At 34.3% G+C, this 17243-nt stretch overlaps 1 protein-coding gene across 1 annotated transcript; it reads left to right on the forward strand.

Moving 5' to 3' along the window:
- Window positions 1-6819: 6819 nt before the first annotated feature.
- LOC112740331 (UPF0481 protein At3g47200-like) lies at window positions 6820-8542 on the forward strand. Its single transcript, XM_025789090.3, has one exon. The coding sequence runs from the start codon at window positions 6897-6899 to the stop codon at window positions 8475-8477; it is 1581 nt and encodes a 526-aa protein (XP_025644875.1). The 5' UTR covers window positions 6820-6896; the 3' UTR covers window positions 8478-8542.
- The last annotated feature ends 8701 nt before the right edge of the window (window positions 8543-17243 follow it).

The following is a 17243-nucleotide window of genomic DNA, read 5'->3' on the forward strand; positions in this document are numbered from 1 at the left end:
TGTATTTCACATTTTACATATATATACATATATATACTTCAGAACCTTATTTTTATGTTATAAAATACTGTTTGTTTTTTTTTTTACAACATTTTATGGGTTTTATGTTATAAAATATAGTTTGCATATGGATGGTATTAAGTGTTTAGGGTTCAGGGTTTTAGGGATAAAGTATCAGGGGTGATAGATTTCAGGGTGTATAATCAACTTTCTTTGGGTGTAAAAAATGGCAGGTTATGGGTGTATATTTGATTTGTTGTTTTCCTTCATATTATAGTACATGTAATTCATACATTTTAAATACAGCAGACAGAGTTTAATTATTGAAAGAAATTTCACAATAAAATGCATTATAATTGTCAAATATTTACAACATGTCTGTCATTTGTTACAAGACTATATAACATTTACATTAAGCAGTGTCAACATCCTGAGAATCTATCTAACAATATGGACTCAATAACAACGAGGATGGCTTGGACAGTCTGATTGCATTACTCCCCCTAATGGCTTCATCTTTGTCTAGATTCATGTCATGAAATAGAATCCGAGAAGCATATTCTACTCTAAAGTGGTCCACCTCGTCCTACAGTAAAAAAGAATATTTTGTTTAATCAACCATGTTAATTGAGTAATATAATACAAAGTTATTTAGTTTTAAACATATTTACCTGGGTCCAATTGTCACACTCATACTTCCACCTCTTAATGTTTGCGGGCTCAAGTATCTCAAGCCACTTCAATACGTAGATAGCACAGTCATAGCTGAAAACAGAAAAATAAATTATAAATTACATATAGGAAAGTTTAATTTTCAGAGTGAAAGATTTATACCTTGTCTTTTGGCCCGAGATCTTAAGGTATGGTGCTACAATTTTCCTGTCCATGTCCTTTGATTTCAGAGGTGCCCCCCAGCATATACTTTAATTCGTGAAATTACGTATCCCTTAAAACACAAAACAGATCAGTAATACATGAATAATTTCAATAAAAGAATACACCCAAAGGAGTTAATAGTTATCCCTTATATTAAATAGAAATACACCCAACTATATATATATATATATATAGAACACAGAACCAACTTACAACAAATGTATTCAGCACAGTTCTCGCATCGGAAGGAGATTTGTTGTGTAATGGGTCGACTATATAAAATTTCCTCTTTCTTGTATCAGCGATCCATAACCACCAATGATATGAATGGCAAACAGGTGCAAATATCTGAAATATGTTCAGATTGAACATTGTTTTAGTTTATTTGGCACATAAGTAAAAAATGGTAATAAGTAGTTTTAGAAATGAAAACTCACATAACGATGCGATTTTAATTTTTGAAGGTCCAAGAAGGATATGAACATTGGGTAGTCTTCCACCCTGAAAGGCTTATTGTTTTTAGGCTGTAAGAATACGCCGTCTGGATGATTTGCAAGGGCCATGTTTTACAAAAATTGAGAACAACCAATTGAATACAAAAAATACACCCAAACGAATAAACAACTGACACCCAATTGAACATAGAAAATACACCCAAATAAATAAACAGAATACACCCAATATAAGAAAAAGAATACACCCGAAGGTATGAAAAAAATACACCCAAAAATCGTTGAAGCAACCCTTACCACAATATCAGGAGGGAGACAGTATACTTCTTCTTGAAACTTTTGAATATTTTGTTGGTTTACGATGAAGCATATGGCAGTGACAATCTAGAAAAATATGCCGAAATCAATTTTACATCAACCAGGATTGTAGTTAATTTTGGTGATAAAAACATTAATGTTGTTGTAATATTACCTCAGCTTCTATATGCGATTTAGGCGCGAGTGATGCAAGGTGGAATTTTGACATAGTGTATCTATCTTGGGCTTGGAGTCTGCAGACGTTGTCAAACTCATCAGTTAGCCCATTTGCGTAGGTCTTCACTCGTATAGCCCAGTGGTAGCATTTCTGTTTCATGTCAGTAGTATTTAAATTCGGCCTGACAGGAGTTTCAAACTTCTCGAAACTCTCTGCCCCACTCTCCTTTGGAATCGGCGAACTTTTTTCTTTTTTTGTCACCCCACCACTTGCAATTTTATGTACCAGATCCTCTAACTGTTCCAGCAGTTTTGGGGTTTCTGGAGTTTTTGCACTGTGTTCATCTTGCGTTGATGCTCCCTCCTGCGTTGTTGTTTCTTCTTGGCTGGAATCAGTGAAGCCAAGGCTGAATGATGGCATTGGATCTGTTTCAGGAACGTACGATGCTGTCCATGCCATCATCATCGACGCAGCAGCGTCTTCTGGGGCTGGATTACTGCGTGATCATGTATAACATATTATAACAATAAGAATATACAGACGATAACCAAAACATTGATTTTATTCTGATGAACTTACATTTTAGATGGAGCTGGGGGAAGTGTGGGTGTGCTTTCTTCAAGTTGTTGGGGGAGGGGAATTCAGGAGTGCTGCACGGCACATAAAATTAATCATGACATAAAAAAAACTATTCAGGGGCAATATACACCCAAACTGTAACCCAATATACACCTAAACTGTAACCCAATATACACCCATACATTGATTTTACTCTAACGAACTTACATTTTAGATAGAGCTGGGGGAAGTGTGGGTGTGCTTTCTTCAAGTTGTTGGGGGGGGTTCAGGAGTGCTGCACAGCACATAAAATTAATCATGACAAAAAAAACTATTCAGGGGCAATATACACCTAAACTGTAACCCAATATACACCCATACTCTAATAAAATATACACCCAATACTATTTCTTACGTTTTTGTAGGTCCTTCAATTTGTAGCAGAGGGGTTGGTTCATATTCTGTCTCATGTGTTTCTTGAAATTCTGGCACAGTGGTTGTTTGGGACACTGGTAGACAAACTTGAATTGGAACTCTAAACAAGAAGAAAAATGAAAGGTTAACAATGGCTTTGAAAATAAAAAGGTTATAAGGTTGAAATATTCTTGAAAAACTCACATTGCAAGACCTTCAAACGGTGTCTCTTCCCTCACAACCATCATATTCGAATCAGCCGGCTCACTTGCTGACTCTTTAACCAGACTCAACCTTAAATACACCCAAAGAAAGTCAAAAATACACCCGAACAATTCAAAAGAAAGACAGGCTTTGTTTTTTGAGAACTTACATACTTGCAGTTTTTGCTTTTTTTCTTGCCTTTTTTTTTTCTCGAATAAAATAATAAAGGACTTTTTTTTCTAAAAAAAATATATACAGAATTAGAAGTAGAAGGTAATAAAAGAACAAAAGTAACGGTTATTTGAAAGAGAAATTACATGCTCTCTGCCGGTCTGTTTACGCTACTTTGTTCTGTGTGTCCTTGAGAGGAAGGATCATCACTTCCCAAGTTTACGTCCGGTATTCTAAACATAGTTCATGTTATTCAGAAAAAATATCATACAGTTAAATCATGATAACAAGATTTTATCAAATAAAGCTTCTTACGTTTCAGAGGAGACATAGTGACCTTCCGTCGATCGCAGGTTAGCTTCCTTCTCCCTGCGAAACAAGAAACAATTATTAGTAAAGAAAACACCCTAAAATATGAAATATACACCCTAACAAGACATACCCATGTGCAGCAGAATTTTCATTGTTTTCCATTAACAATTCATCTAGATCTTCACTTCCTATTTCAGATCTGTTAGTATATTATAAAAGAACATGTTAACAAATATAATCATGATGATAGACAGTAATATAGCTTACAAAGTACTGTACCCATGATAGGATTGATCTTGTTCAGGAGATGAATGCTCAACAACAACCTTTTTCTTTTTGGATTGTGTTCTGGGTGGAAAAAAGAAGTATGAATCAGAAATAAAAAATTAATTTTATCACAAAATACTATCCAAAGAAGTGCTTACTTTTTTGGTGTTCTCTGTGTCTTTTTCTTTCTTTTTTTTTTTTTTTGCTTCTTCACCGGTGATGATTCTTCGCTTCTATAAGTTAATAAGAGACTCTTTTAATACATAAAATCTTGATAATAAAACCAAAAGAAAGGAGTAATAATTTCAGAACATTACTCATCAGTTGATTCGGATTCGGAATCAGAATCCTCTTGACTCTTCTTTCTTTTTTTGGAGTCCATTCTGGAACGCAAACAATCACTATTTAAAACATACTAAAGATATAAAATACACCCAAATAAATGCACAAGATACACCCAACATAATAAACAAAATACACCCAACTTAATAAACAAAATAAACCCAACTAGATAAACAACATACACCCAACTTAATAAATAAAATACACCCAACTTTATAAAGAAAATACACCTAAGTATGGTACTTACTTTTTTCCTTTTTTGCTGGATTCTTTTCTTGGTGAATCCTCTGAGTCTTCTTGAGTCTCAGACTCAAAGGTAGAACTGTCACTATAAGTTGTTTCTGTCTCCGAAGACGATGTTGAACTTGCCTTCCTTTTTTTGTTTTTTTTATTTCTTGTTTTTTTTCTTTTCTCTCTATTTTTTTTATTTTTTCTCTTGTTTCCGCCATTTTTACAATCCCCTGAAACATTAGAAATTTTAGTTAGCAGCATTCATGTAAATAAAATATACCCAACATATTATGATCACTTACCATATTTTCCTCTATTTCCGCCCTCATTCTTTCGACCAACTGCTCCTTACTCCAGTTGGCAATCCATGGTTTTGGAGGTCTTTCTACCCTTTTCTTGTCTTTATTTTTAGAAAGATGAAAGTAAATTATCATCAAGGCAAAGAGGTACCCATCAATTGCCTTTTTCTTTTCCTTCTTGTAATCAGTTATGCCCTTGATGATAAAACTCAAAACATGCCCTCCCCAGTTTCGCTCTGTTATGGTGTCCATATCAAAAATTGGGGTCAGATGCACGGGTGAGATTTTGTTTATTGTCGTTGGTAAAAAGAATGCCATTTGTATATAGAGGATGAAAATCCTCTTGAACATTAGGCGATCATGTTCGTTACCAACGCCAATATCCATCATCTCATCTGTAAGACTTTTGAGGGTCTTACCCTGGAATCTTCTAAAAATTTCTTTATCATCCTCAGAAAGTTTCTTATAATTGACTTTCTGAGGAAATAGATCTCCTACAAAAAGGAAAAAAACATAGTATGAAAATCAGTTCAAATACACCCAAGTATCAATTTAAATACACCCAAGCATCATTTAATATACACCTATAATTTTTAGCGAATTACCTGATGCGTTGATGCCAAGCGCATCACCTATTATTTTTTGTCTTATTTTAAAAGAATCGTATCCGGTTTTCAGTCTGTTCTCCCCTAATTTGAAGTTGTTAGCCAACTCCCTTAATAGTTGGTGATGCACTCTTAGTGGCGGGATGTGCATCAAGCCACCGAATCCCAAATCCCTCACAATCGTTTTCTTCTCCTCACTCATGTTTCTGAATTTCTCATTTAACATATGTGTTGCACACTTAAGGTCTTTGGTTTGCTGTAAACAAAGCAAAATTATAGTCAGATATATTTCTATTATATAAAACTGATTTCATCTAAGACAAATATTTATTCTTACATTTTTCCCATCTTGGTTTCTCGCTGCCATTTTTTCTGAAATGAAAAATACACCCATAGACATGAGTCAGATACACCCATAGATATCAGTCAGATATCACTCAAACATGCATTAATTTACAAGGTCAAGCAACATTACAAGGTCAAGCAATATACACCCATGGACAAGCAAATATAAGAACAGTTGCAACTGCTGACTATTACAATATATCAGTTCAAAAATATACACCCAACAATTTATGCCATATACACCCAACAAATTACTCCATATACACCCACCAAACTACGGAATATACCCCCAAAAATCAGTTACCAATAGAACTAGAATAACAAGAACAGTGATACCTAGAAGAACTACGAAGAACAGTGTAACATAGAACCAAGAATAACAATAAAACCTAGAACAAGTAGAACATTATAAACTGTAAAATGAGACGTAGAACAAGAAGAACAGTAAAACGTACAACAACGTAGAAGAACAGTAAAACCTAGTTCTTCGATTTCGAAATGTGAAAAATATACAGGATGACTAAAATAGTAACGTAATGTACCTTCAGTATTATAACTTCGTTTTTTCTGGAGATTCTCGATCGAGAGTTCTATGTTGTGTTGATGGAATTTTCGAATCTTAGCGACGAGTTGTATATCTTCGCTTTTGAATGTTGCTCGAAAATGGAACGGTTGTGTTTTCTTTGAATGACTTTGAGAAGTGGAAGAGTGCGCCATTAAGGAGCGGTTTATGCGAAGTGCAACCGTTTGAGTAGAGCGCGTGTAAATGACGCTCCATTCAATGTTATTCACTGCGCGTATGGAAGGTTTGTGGGCTGGGGACTTGTATCACTTGTAAGGCCTTTTTGCTTGTATGTGTAGCAGACCCATTTTCTTTAATATTACGGATCTAAGAGTTTACTTGAATTAAAAAAATTGACCGCAGTAACTGTATAATCGCCCGTGGTCTCTGCATTAAGCAATACTAAATACTGCATGCTAATTGTTCTTCAATCGACAAAAAATACTAAGCATGAGAAGAACTGAAGAAAATAATTTCAATGAAGTGCATACTATATTCAATTAGAGTATTCCAAATTGTTAATTGACTAATATAAAACATTGACCTTGTAAACATTCACCAATTACCTTTAAACTAAATTAAAGCGCACTGACCTGTGTCCTCTCATCCTAATTATTATTTGTCTTTTAACAGAAAAAGAACCACCTAAAAAGTACTAAATAGTCCTAGCTCATGTACCTATAGAGTTTACTTCAATTAAAAAAATTGACCACAGCAACTGTAAAAAGAACCCCATGGTCTCTGCATTAAGCAACACCGCTAATTGTTGTTCAATCTACAACAATGTGGTGTACTAAACTCGCTAGATTTTCTTCTCAGAAATTCTCCACAAGAAAATTTCATGCCACTGCTGCAAGAATCTCAAAATGGAGGGATTTTATGAAGGAAGAGTTACAAAATGATACAAAGCGTCTAAGAACCGAAGAGAGTGACAAAGTTTGCATCTACAGAGTCCCAACGAACATGCGCCAGGTTGAACCAAAAGCCTACACGCCCAGCATTGTTTCCATTGGTCCATGCCACAGAGGAGCACCTCGCCTCCAGAAAATGGAGATTCTCAAGAAGAATCTCTATCGCCGCCTCTTCGATCCGAATGGCGCCAATGCATCCAAACTAGACAAGGCTTTTGAGACCCTGGAGGGGATAGAAGACAAAGTGAGGAGTTGTTACAAGGAAGAAATCGCTCTCGAAAGCGACGAGTTCCTTAAGATGATGCTGATTGATGGATCCTTCGTCATTCAGCTCTTGAGGGACTTATCGCAACAAGATGGAATTCTACAAACAAGTTATCTAAGCAGCAGGTGGATGCTGCCAGTCATTCGCCGCGATTTGATAATGCTTGAAAACCAAATCCCGTTCTTTGTTTTGAACGAATTGTTCGATTTAACAAACACTAATTCTGTTTCGCGCCAACAACAAAAGCAACCAAGAAAAAGTCTCAAGTATCTCAGTCTTGAATTCTTTTACCCTCTGCTCCAGGCTGGCTCGGAAACCATTCCGCCTTGCGAGAAGCTTGACGAGTTAGAGGTTGATCACTTTCTTCATCTTCTTCGTTATGCCATCGTTAAGCGGCGCGAACTCAAAGTAGAAGTGGAGGCAGAGGATCAGCGTTACATGATTCGCCCTGCAACCGAGTTATCCGAGGCCGGAGTGAAGATCAAAGCGGATAAGAATCCAAACCGGAGGCTTTTGAATATAACCTTCAAGAAGAGACCATGGCTGCTAACTAGAGAACTCACTATCCCTCCTTTATACATGAATGATCACAGAGGAACCGTGCTTCGCAACATCGCTGCATTCGAGAAGTGTCACAAAGGAATCAAACCGGATGTAACGACCTACTTGTTTTTCTTCAACGGACTCATAAACTCAGCAGAAGATGTAGCTCTTCTCCATTACAAGGGTGTGCTTCACCATTCCTTAGGGTGCGATAAAGAGGTTGCGCAATTGATCAACAACATTTCAAAAGAAATGGTTCTTGACAAGAAGGAGTCGTACCTTTACGAAGTGGTGAATGCAGCAAACAAATATTGCGGTAACAAATATGCAAGAATGAGGGCTTGGTTGGTGCATAACTACCTTAGTGGATGGGGTGTGGGAATTTCAACAATTGGTGCGATTTTGGCACTTTACTTTACTATGATTCAGACTGTGTATGGGTTTAAAGATACGATAAAAGATTGGGGGAATTACAGGTTTGGGTCACTACTCTTAGAAGCATTGATTATTACTCCTCTCAAGGGTGTTCCAAAATCCATGGTCTCTGCAGCGGAACCTTATAAAGGAGCCGCTGGTTCTAACAATTGTGGAGATATGCGCAGGAAAATTCTAAATATGTGTATGGAAGTGTGTATCACTGAATAAGATTTCTTGTTTGAAGGAATTTTGTTTTTCATATCATCATATCAATCAAACAATAAGTTGAGGTTCGTCATTGCGTTGATGAGTAGAGTTGCTCTTTAGTCTTCATCACTGATTGAGAAATAGATTTTATTTTCTCTAGAAAATGGGACATGTAGGTTATTGAAAAACAAAATTTTTACTTTAAATATCATTCTTTACTCAACTTTTAAATCTAGCATTTTATTATTTTATTTTGTAATTAAGCATATTTTTTATTTTTAAAGAATCATTATTATTTTTATTTAATTTAAATTTTATAATTATTATACTTACACTATAAAAGTGGTCACGATCTCTAAGGTAGCGTTTGTTTTCGAAGACAGGACACAGAGACATGGACAGCATATCTTTAAAAAGTGTTTGGAAGCAGAGACATGGACACTGAACATATTGTCTCCGGGACAGTTTTTTATATTTTTGTGTCCACTCTTCTACGAAGGACAATGATGGACACGGGATTTAGAAGAGGGACACGGACTGTTTTTATGAAATTTTTTTTTGTCCATGGTGCTATTTTTTATTATTCCACTGTTACCCCTTCTTATTTTTTCAATTTTGCATCGTTCTCAGAAAGTACTTTTTTTTTTCCATACTCTTTTTCTATCTCTACATTCTCCTTCTTTCTCTTTTTTTCTCGGGTACTCTCACCTTTTTATAGAAATTTTTATTGGACTGGATAATTTTTTTTTCTTATCATTCTTACTTCAACATTATTTTAACTTTATATTATATTATTTGATTTGTAATAAAAAATAATAACAAAAATAATTAGTCTTGAGACTTTTGAAAGATAAATATTATAAAGGTAAAATTGATATTTAAAAATGCTAAAAAATAATTTATAAGTTGTAATTGATTTTATATAATTTAAAGAAAAATCAATTTTTTGAAAAGAAAAATAAAATTTTAGATAAAAAAATTAGTTTTCTAAATAAAAATAGATTTTTATGTGCAAAAAATAATTTTTTTCATGTAAAGTTGAATTTTTTTTAAAACTGATTTTGTATTTAAAATTAATTTGGCTTATTAACCTAAACGAAATTTTTTATTAATCAAACTGAGATTTATTTTTTTTTGTTAATATTAACCATATGTATTCCTACATATTAATAATAAATTTAAAAAGAAAATAATTATATTTATAAATTTTATTTTAATATAAATACTATTATATAATTTTTTATTAAAAATTTTGACTGCTTCAAATATTTTTTTTAAGTTTTCACTGTCTGTACTCTTACGTACTCTCATTCTTTATTAAATTAGTTTATACTAAAAAATTTGGAATCACATGGCTATTTTAGTCATTTTATATAATATTTTAGTTTTGTCCATGTGTATCCAAACATAATACTGGACATTACAATAGTGTCCTATCCATCGTATCCAAACACGATACACAAAACATAATTTTTAATGTCTCCGTCCTATTGTTTTTGTCTCAGTGTCCTGTTCTGTCGTGTCTCTAAAAACAAACGCTACCTAATATACTAATTTTGAGATAAGCCTCAAAGTGGTCCCTAAAGTTGCACTCGAGCCTCATAATAGTCCCTAAACTTAATAGTTACTCATATTCGTCCCTGAAGTTGCACTCCGAGACTCAGATTCGTCCTTCCGGCACATTCCGTCCACCTAGCACTACTGAAAAGCTGATCTAGACTCTTTCGTGACATGCTGGCTAGGTAACGGCTAGCTGACGTGGATTAGTAAACTTTTATGGTGCAATTTGGTCCCTAAATCAAAATTAAAAATTTTAATACCCAAATTTAATTATTATTCTCTTCTCTATAGTAGTAACCCCTCTCTTTTTTTCTTCTCTTCTCTTCTCCATATGGATCTGAAAGAGACTACAAATTACAACTTCATTGAAAGCATGCATATATTTTGTTAATTAAAAGTCACACACTATGTCTTTGTTAACATTTTATGCACTCATTTAACTCTAGTTTAATTAAAATGTTTTATAAAATTTAATTTTATATTTTTATATGATTTTACAAAAATCTATCTCTTGTATTTATGGAATTAAAAAGTTACATCGTTATTATTATATACTACATTACATTTTCTTTCGAATCCTGTTCTAAAATAACCACGCATCATCCTAATTTAACTGTTATTTACATAGTATTAATATAAAGTGTTATATTATGGCATTTCAAATCGTATGACATCTCCATTAAAATGACGTGTCTAAGATTTTATTATAATTAAATAGGTATTTCAAATTAATTAAGGGTAATATTAGAGAAACAAAAAAATAGCAAAAATTTACCAAATTTAATATTTATTATTTTAGTCTCTAATTAATAAAAAATTAATTAAGCAAAATAAATATAATTAACTAATTTAAACACTAATTTGATCATATTAAAATATTGATCATATCATCTTTTTGTTTGCAAATGTCATGCTGACATTTTAACATTTTATATTAGCATTAGATATGAGTTGAGATTCACAATTTATGAATTTAGGAATCAATTTAATCATTTTTAAAAGTCAATAAATTTTTATGAACGTTCACAATTTTAGAAACTAAACTTTGCTTTATTTCTTTAATTATATATATCACATAACTTTTTTTTATGTTATAATCTCACAATCTTTCTTACAGAAAAAAGGGATAAAAGCGGTTAAACTTATTCACATAATGATTATTAAGATGACTCTAGTTGTTGTTATTGTTATAAGATACTTCAACTAAAAATAAATAAAAAGAAAAATCTTGTGAATTTGAGATATGAAGATCTATGCATGTAGAGAAAAGAGGGATTATTGTAGAGAAGAGAATGATGATTAAATTTAAAGATTAAAATTTTTAATTTTGATTTAGGGATCAAATTGCACCATAAAAGTTTACTAATCCACGTCAGCTAGCTGTTACTTGGCCAGCGTGTCACGGAGGAGTTCAGATCAGCTTTCCTGTGGTGCCAGGTGGACGAAATGTGCTGAAAAGACGAATATGAGTCTCAAAGTGTAACTTCAGAGACGAATATGGATAACTTTTAAGTTCAGAGACTATTATAAAATTCAAGTGCAACTTCTGAAACCACTTTGAGACTTATCTCACTAATTTTTTATAGAATCACCGTAGTTTTCATAATAAACTTATAATTTTGTTTTCTAGTTAACGTGAACCAAAAAGAGAATTTCAACAAGTTTATGCTACTTCAATGTTTTTTTTTTCTAGTTTCTAAAAATACGTGTATCAAAGCACTATCAGTTGAGTCTCTTTTAATAATTTTACTAAGGAAGAATCTAAAAAACTAATTAGGATGCAGTTAATTTGAAGTTAATTAATTAAAAATTAGTTTTTATTTTTAATTTTAAAATTTAAAAAATTAGGATAGTGAAAACTTTTTTCATTGTGACTATTTTGTTAAATTTTTTATTATTTTATATGTGTTTATAACATATTTAAAATAATAAAACAGTATACAAAATATTTTAGCACACTTCTAAACTTTTTTTAAATCTATGTTTATATTTTTTAACATAAATAATATTTTAATATATTTAAAATAATAAGATAACATAGAAAATACTTTTGAAGAACATCTAAAATTCGTTCAAATTTGTGTTTATATTTTTTTGGCATAAATTATTTTTTAACATATCTAAAATTATAAGATTACTTGTTAACGCATCTGAAACTCATATAAAAATAATTGTATTAATTATTTTTGTTAAATAATTATAGACTATATTTTAAGTACAATTTTAATCCCTATAATTTTAGTTGAAAATTAAAATAGTCTCTAACAGTTTTTTTTGTTCAGAATTATCTTCAGCGTTAAATTTTATTTTAAAATCATCCTCGAACAAAAATATCCTTGTGTTTGTTACTCTCTTCCTCTATCTTTTTTATCACACTCTTTTGCTCTTCATCCTAAAATTTTCTTTCCTCACAACAAGAACACATAAATTGAAAACAATAAATCTTTACATCCAACCAAAATACTTAACCAAGTTGTTATAATAAATTTTCAAATCACGCACCTCCTTCTCTGTTTTCTTCTCCGTTACACGCATGTTCTTCTTCTTCCCTCCTCCTCCTCCTCGTTCTTCTTCTTCTTCTTCTTCCCCAATGTTGCGTCTTCTTCTTTTTCTTTTCCTTTTTCGTTATCGTCATCACTAATAACACCAACATTTCTTCTTCTTCTTTTTCTTCTTTGATGTTGTGCTTTCTTCTTCTTCTTCTTCTTTTCATTTTTCGTTATCTTTTTCTTTTGTTATCGTCATCACGAATAACACCAACATTTCTTCTTCTTTTTCTTCTTTGATGTTGCGTTTTCTTCTTCTTCTTCTTTTCCTTTTTCGTTATCTTTCTCTTTTGTTATCGTCATCACCAATAACACCAACATTTTTCTAACATCTTTATTGGTTCTGATTTTCTCTGATGCCATAATTAAATAATTTTGATTCATTTCTTAGTTTATTTCAGTTCATTTGTGTGTTAATTGAAGTTCACTTAAAGCTACTGATAAGTATTGACTAAATTTTTTATTTCATAAGTAATTTTGGTTCATTTCTTAGTTTAATTGAGGTTCATTTGGATCCAAAAATGAATTCAATATATTTTTATTAGTGATTGAGTCTTTTTTACTGTTTGTTCAAATCTGAACTAATTTTGGTTCATTTGTGTGCTAATTGAGGTTCACTTGCTGCTGTTAATAAATATTGACCAAATTTTTTAGCAAAAAAGAATAAAATTATTCATTATCACTTTATTCAATGGCATTAGATTCCACTCCATTCCATTTAATTAGTTCAGTTTTGAACAAGCAGTCAAAAAGACTCAATCATAAACAAAAACATATCGAATTCATTTTTGGATCCAAATAAACCTCAAATAAACTAATAAATGAATCGAAATTACTTAAGGAATAAAAAACTTGGTCAAAACTTAACAATAGCATCAACTAAACCTCTATTAATACACAAATGAACTAAAATTAGTTTAGTTTTGAACAAACAGACAAAAAGACTCAATCATCAACAAAACACATATAATTTATTTCTGGATCCAAATGAACCTCAATTAAACTAAGAAATGAACCAAAATTACTTAAAAATAAAAAATTTGGTCAATACTTATCAGCAGCATCAAGTGAACCTCAATTAATTCACAAATAAACCGAAATTAGTTTAATTTTGAACAAACAGTAAAAAAGACTCAATCATCAACAAAAACACATCAAATTTATTTTTGGATCCAAGTGAACCTCAATTAAAAGGAGAAAAAAATGCAGCAACAACAGCAACAATAAAAGAATGACAATTGAGAGAAAACACGCAAAGAAGAAGGAATTCGAAGAAGAAGAAGGAGGAAGGAGAACAAGAAGAAGAAGGAAGAAGAAGAAGAAGGAATATGAAGACGAAGAAGGAGAAAAGCGAAGAAGAAGGAAGAACACAAAGAAGAAAGAACGCAAAGACGACGAAGATGAAGAAGCGTTATTGAAACGCGCGTGTGTACAAACTGGTGTAATAAAAGTGGTTTTTTTTAATTTGGGCCTGCTTGGTTGGACTTGGATACAAAAATGCTTGAATGTATAGTTGGGCTATTAAATCTAACTAAGTTGGCCAAACTATAATAAAAACCACTCTAAAAAAGAAACGCGTGATACACACTCCAGTGCTCCACTAGCGCACAATTCAAAGAGCTTGTACTATATGTACAAGTCTTTCTACACTTTCTGTAGCACACAAATTTTTGTTGGAGAGCATACAAATTTTGAAGTATAGCACACAAATTTTTGAAGTACAACACACAAAAATTAGAACATAACACAAACTTATTGATATAGCACAAAAACTTTTGCATATAGTACACAAATTTTTGAACTATAACATACAAATTTTTGAAGCACAGTATACAAATTTTGCTACACCAAAATTTATGTATACATTCTTTTATTGAGTTCTATTACACCATACTATATCCCATGTATAAATCAAACAAAGTGAAACAACACACACCCCTTCATTTTTACAGCACATAAATAATTGAAGCTAATAGCTTCGTAGCTCACACTATCATTAAACAAATTCTAGTTTATCATAGCACACAAATATTTAAACATAACACACATTTTTGTTCAGCATATGGTTATCAAATGTGGTTTTTGTGAATATGGCAAACGGAAAATGGAGAATTTGTGTGGATTACTCGGACCTTAACAAGGCATTCCAAAAAGACTCATTCCCCCTTCCAAACATTGATGCCTTGTTGGATGCAGCGGCGGGATACAAGTTTTTAAGTTTCATGGATGCTTACTCAAGATACAACTAGATCCTGATGCACCAACCTGACGAGGAAAACACAGCGTTCATAACGCTAGGAGGGACGTATTGTTACAAAGTTATGTTGTTCGGCCTGAAGAATGAGGGAGCAACCTACCAAAGGTTGATGAATAAGGTCTTTAAGGACCACATTGGCAGGTCGATAGAAGTCTACGTTGATGATATACTAGTTAAAATGGCCGAACCGAGCTGCTTGGTAGCCGACTTGCAGGTCATTTTCGAGTCTCTTCGAAAACACAACATGTGACTGAACCCCTTAAAATGTGTTTTTTCCATGGAAGCAGGGAAGTTCTTAGGATTCATGATCACCCAGAGGGGAGTAGAAGCAAACCCAGTGAAATGCAAAGCTATGCGGTGCATGACGAGTTCTCGGGTGTGTAAAGGATGTGCAAAGACTAGCAGGAGGGTTGACAACCTTATCTCGTTTCCTCGGCGCATCGGCGGCTAAAGCTCTACATTTCTTCAACTTAATGAGAAAGGGAATGGCCTTCGAATGGAGCCCGTCCTGCGACGAGACTTTTAACCATTTTAAAAGAATTCTGTCGGAACCACCTGTCCTCGGGAAGCCAAGGGAAGAGGAGTCCTTATACCTCTACCTGGTTGTGATAGAGGAGGCCCTTTAATGCGAGAAGAAGGCAAGCAACAACAACCCATCTACTTCATAAGCAAGGTACTCCAAGGGGCAGAGCTGAGGTACACGAGGCTAAAAAAGGTGGCTTTTGCTTTGTTGGTTTCCTCTCGAAGGTTAAGGTATTATTTTCAAGGGCATCCGATCAGGGTGAGAACCGACTAAGCAATCAAGCAAATCTTGCAAAAACTCAACCTAGCCGGGCAAATGATGGCATGAGCAACAGAGCTATCTCAGTACAACATTCAATATGAACCCCTCATACCATTAAAGCCCAGGCAATGGTCGATTTCTTGGTAGAAGTGGTGGGAGAACCCCCCGAGCACACAGTGGAAGCTCCATGTTGACGGAGCATCCAACCAAGCATTCGGCGGGGCAGGGATCATATTAGAAAGCTCGGAGGGAGTGACTTACGAGCAATCTATCAAGTTCGAGTTTTCGCTCTCCAATAATCAGGCAAAGTATGAAGCCATGATTGGAGGTTTGATACTAGCGAAAGAGGTTGGTATAACAAAGATCGAAGTCAATAGTGCTTCCCAGGTCATGACGGCCCAGGTAAACGGGACGTACCAAGCTCGGGATTCACTACTACAAAAATACTTGGAAAAAACCAAACAACTATGCAATAACTTCGAGGAGGTAATTGTCCAGGATGTATCCAAGAAAAGGAATGTTAGAGCAAACCTCTTGTCAAAGTTGGCTAGCACCAAGCCCAGAACAGGATACCAATCTCTCATCCAAGGCTTAGTAAAGGAGCCGTCGGTGGCCTTGTGTTTGGCCAAGAGCTAGGAAGAATCTCCTTCCTGGATTGACCCGATCCAGTAGTTCCTTAAGGAAGGCATGCTGTTGGGCAACAAGGAAGAAGCTAAGGTCATAAGAAGAGAGGCTGCCAAATATGCGGTAGTGCAAAGTCAATTATACAAGAAAGGACTCAGTTAACCCCTGTTAAAGTGTTTGCGGCCCGAACAGACGGAGTATGTCTTGAAAGAAGTGCACGAGGTATGTTGTGGACACCATATCGGGGGGAAGTCATCGGCCCGGAAGCTCCTCAGAGCCGGTTACTACTATGATGACCGACGCCAACGAATATGTGAAAATGTGCCTCAGATGCCAAGAAAATGCAAACTTTCATAAGGCACCGGCGCAGGAGTTGAGCTCCATCATGGCCTCTCGACCTTTTGCCCAGTGGGGAGTCGATCTGCTGGGTCCATTTTCGACGGCCCCAGGACAAGTCAAATACCTAATTGTGGCCATTGACTATTATACCAAATGGGTAGAAGTAGAACTTTTGGCAAGTATATCATCCGCGAATTGCCAAAACTTCTTGTGGAGGCAGGTGGTCGCAAGGTTTGGAATTCCTGAGGTCATCATATCGGATAGTGGAACACAATTCTCAGATAAGAAGTTTGGGGAGTTCCTATTAGGCCTTGGCATCAAGTAAAAGTTCTTCTCTGTGGAGCACCCTCAGAGTAACGGGCAAGCAGAGGCAGCAAACAAAGTCATTCTGCAGGAACTGAAGAAGCGTTTGGATCAAAGGAAAGGCTCGTGGCTAGACGAGTTTACCTCATTCCTATGATCCCACAGGATAGCGCTGCAATCTTTTACCAGGGAGACGCCTTTCTGGCTCACTAATGATGTGGACGCCGTCATTCCCATTGAGATAGGAGAACCCAGCCCAAGGTTGCTATTGGGAGGAGATGATAAGGCGACCAAAAAAGACCTGGTAGATGAAACCAGAACAATAGACCATTTGTTGGAAGCAGTGCTAAAGCAAAGGTTGGCACTACGCTGTT

This window comes from Arachis hypogaea, chromosome 14 (genome assembly GCF_003086295.3).
Source record: "Arachis hypogaea cultivar Tifrunner chromosome 14, arahy.Tifrunner.gnm2.J5K5, whole genome shotgun sequence".
In the NCBI taxonomy this organism is placed as follows: domain Eukaryota; kingdom Viridiplantae; phylum Streptophyta; class Magnoliopsida; order Fabales; family Fabaceae; genus Arachis; species Arachis hypogaea.

What these genes read in the sequence shown, in the direction of transcription:
- LOC112740331 (XM_025789090.3), top strand. Translation starts at nt 6,897, where the DNA reads ATGTGGTGTACTAAACTCGCTAGATTTTCTTCTCAGAAATTCTCCACA.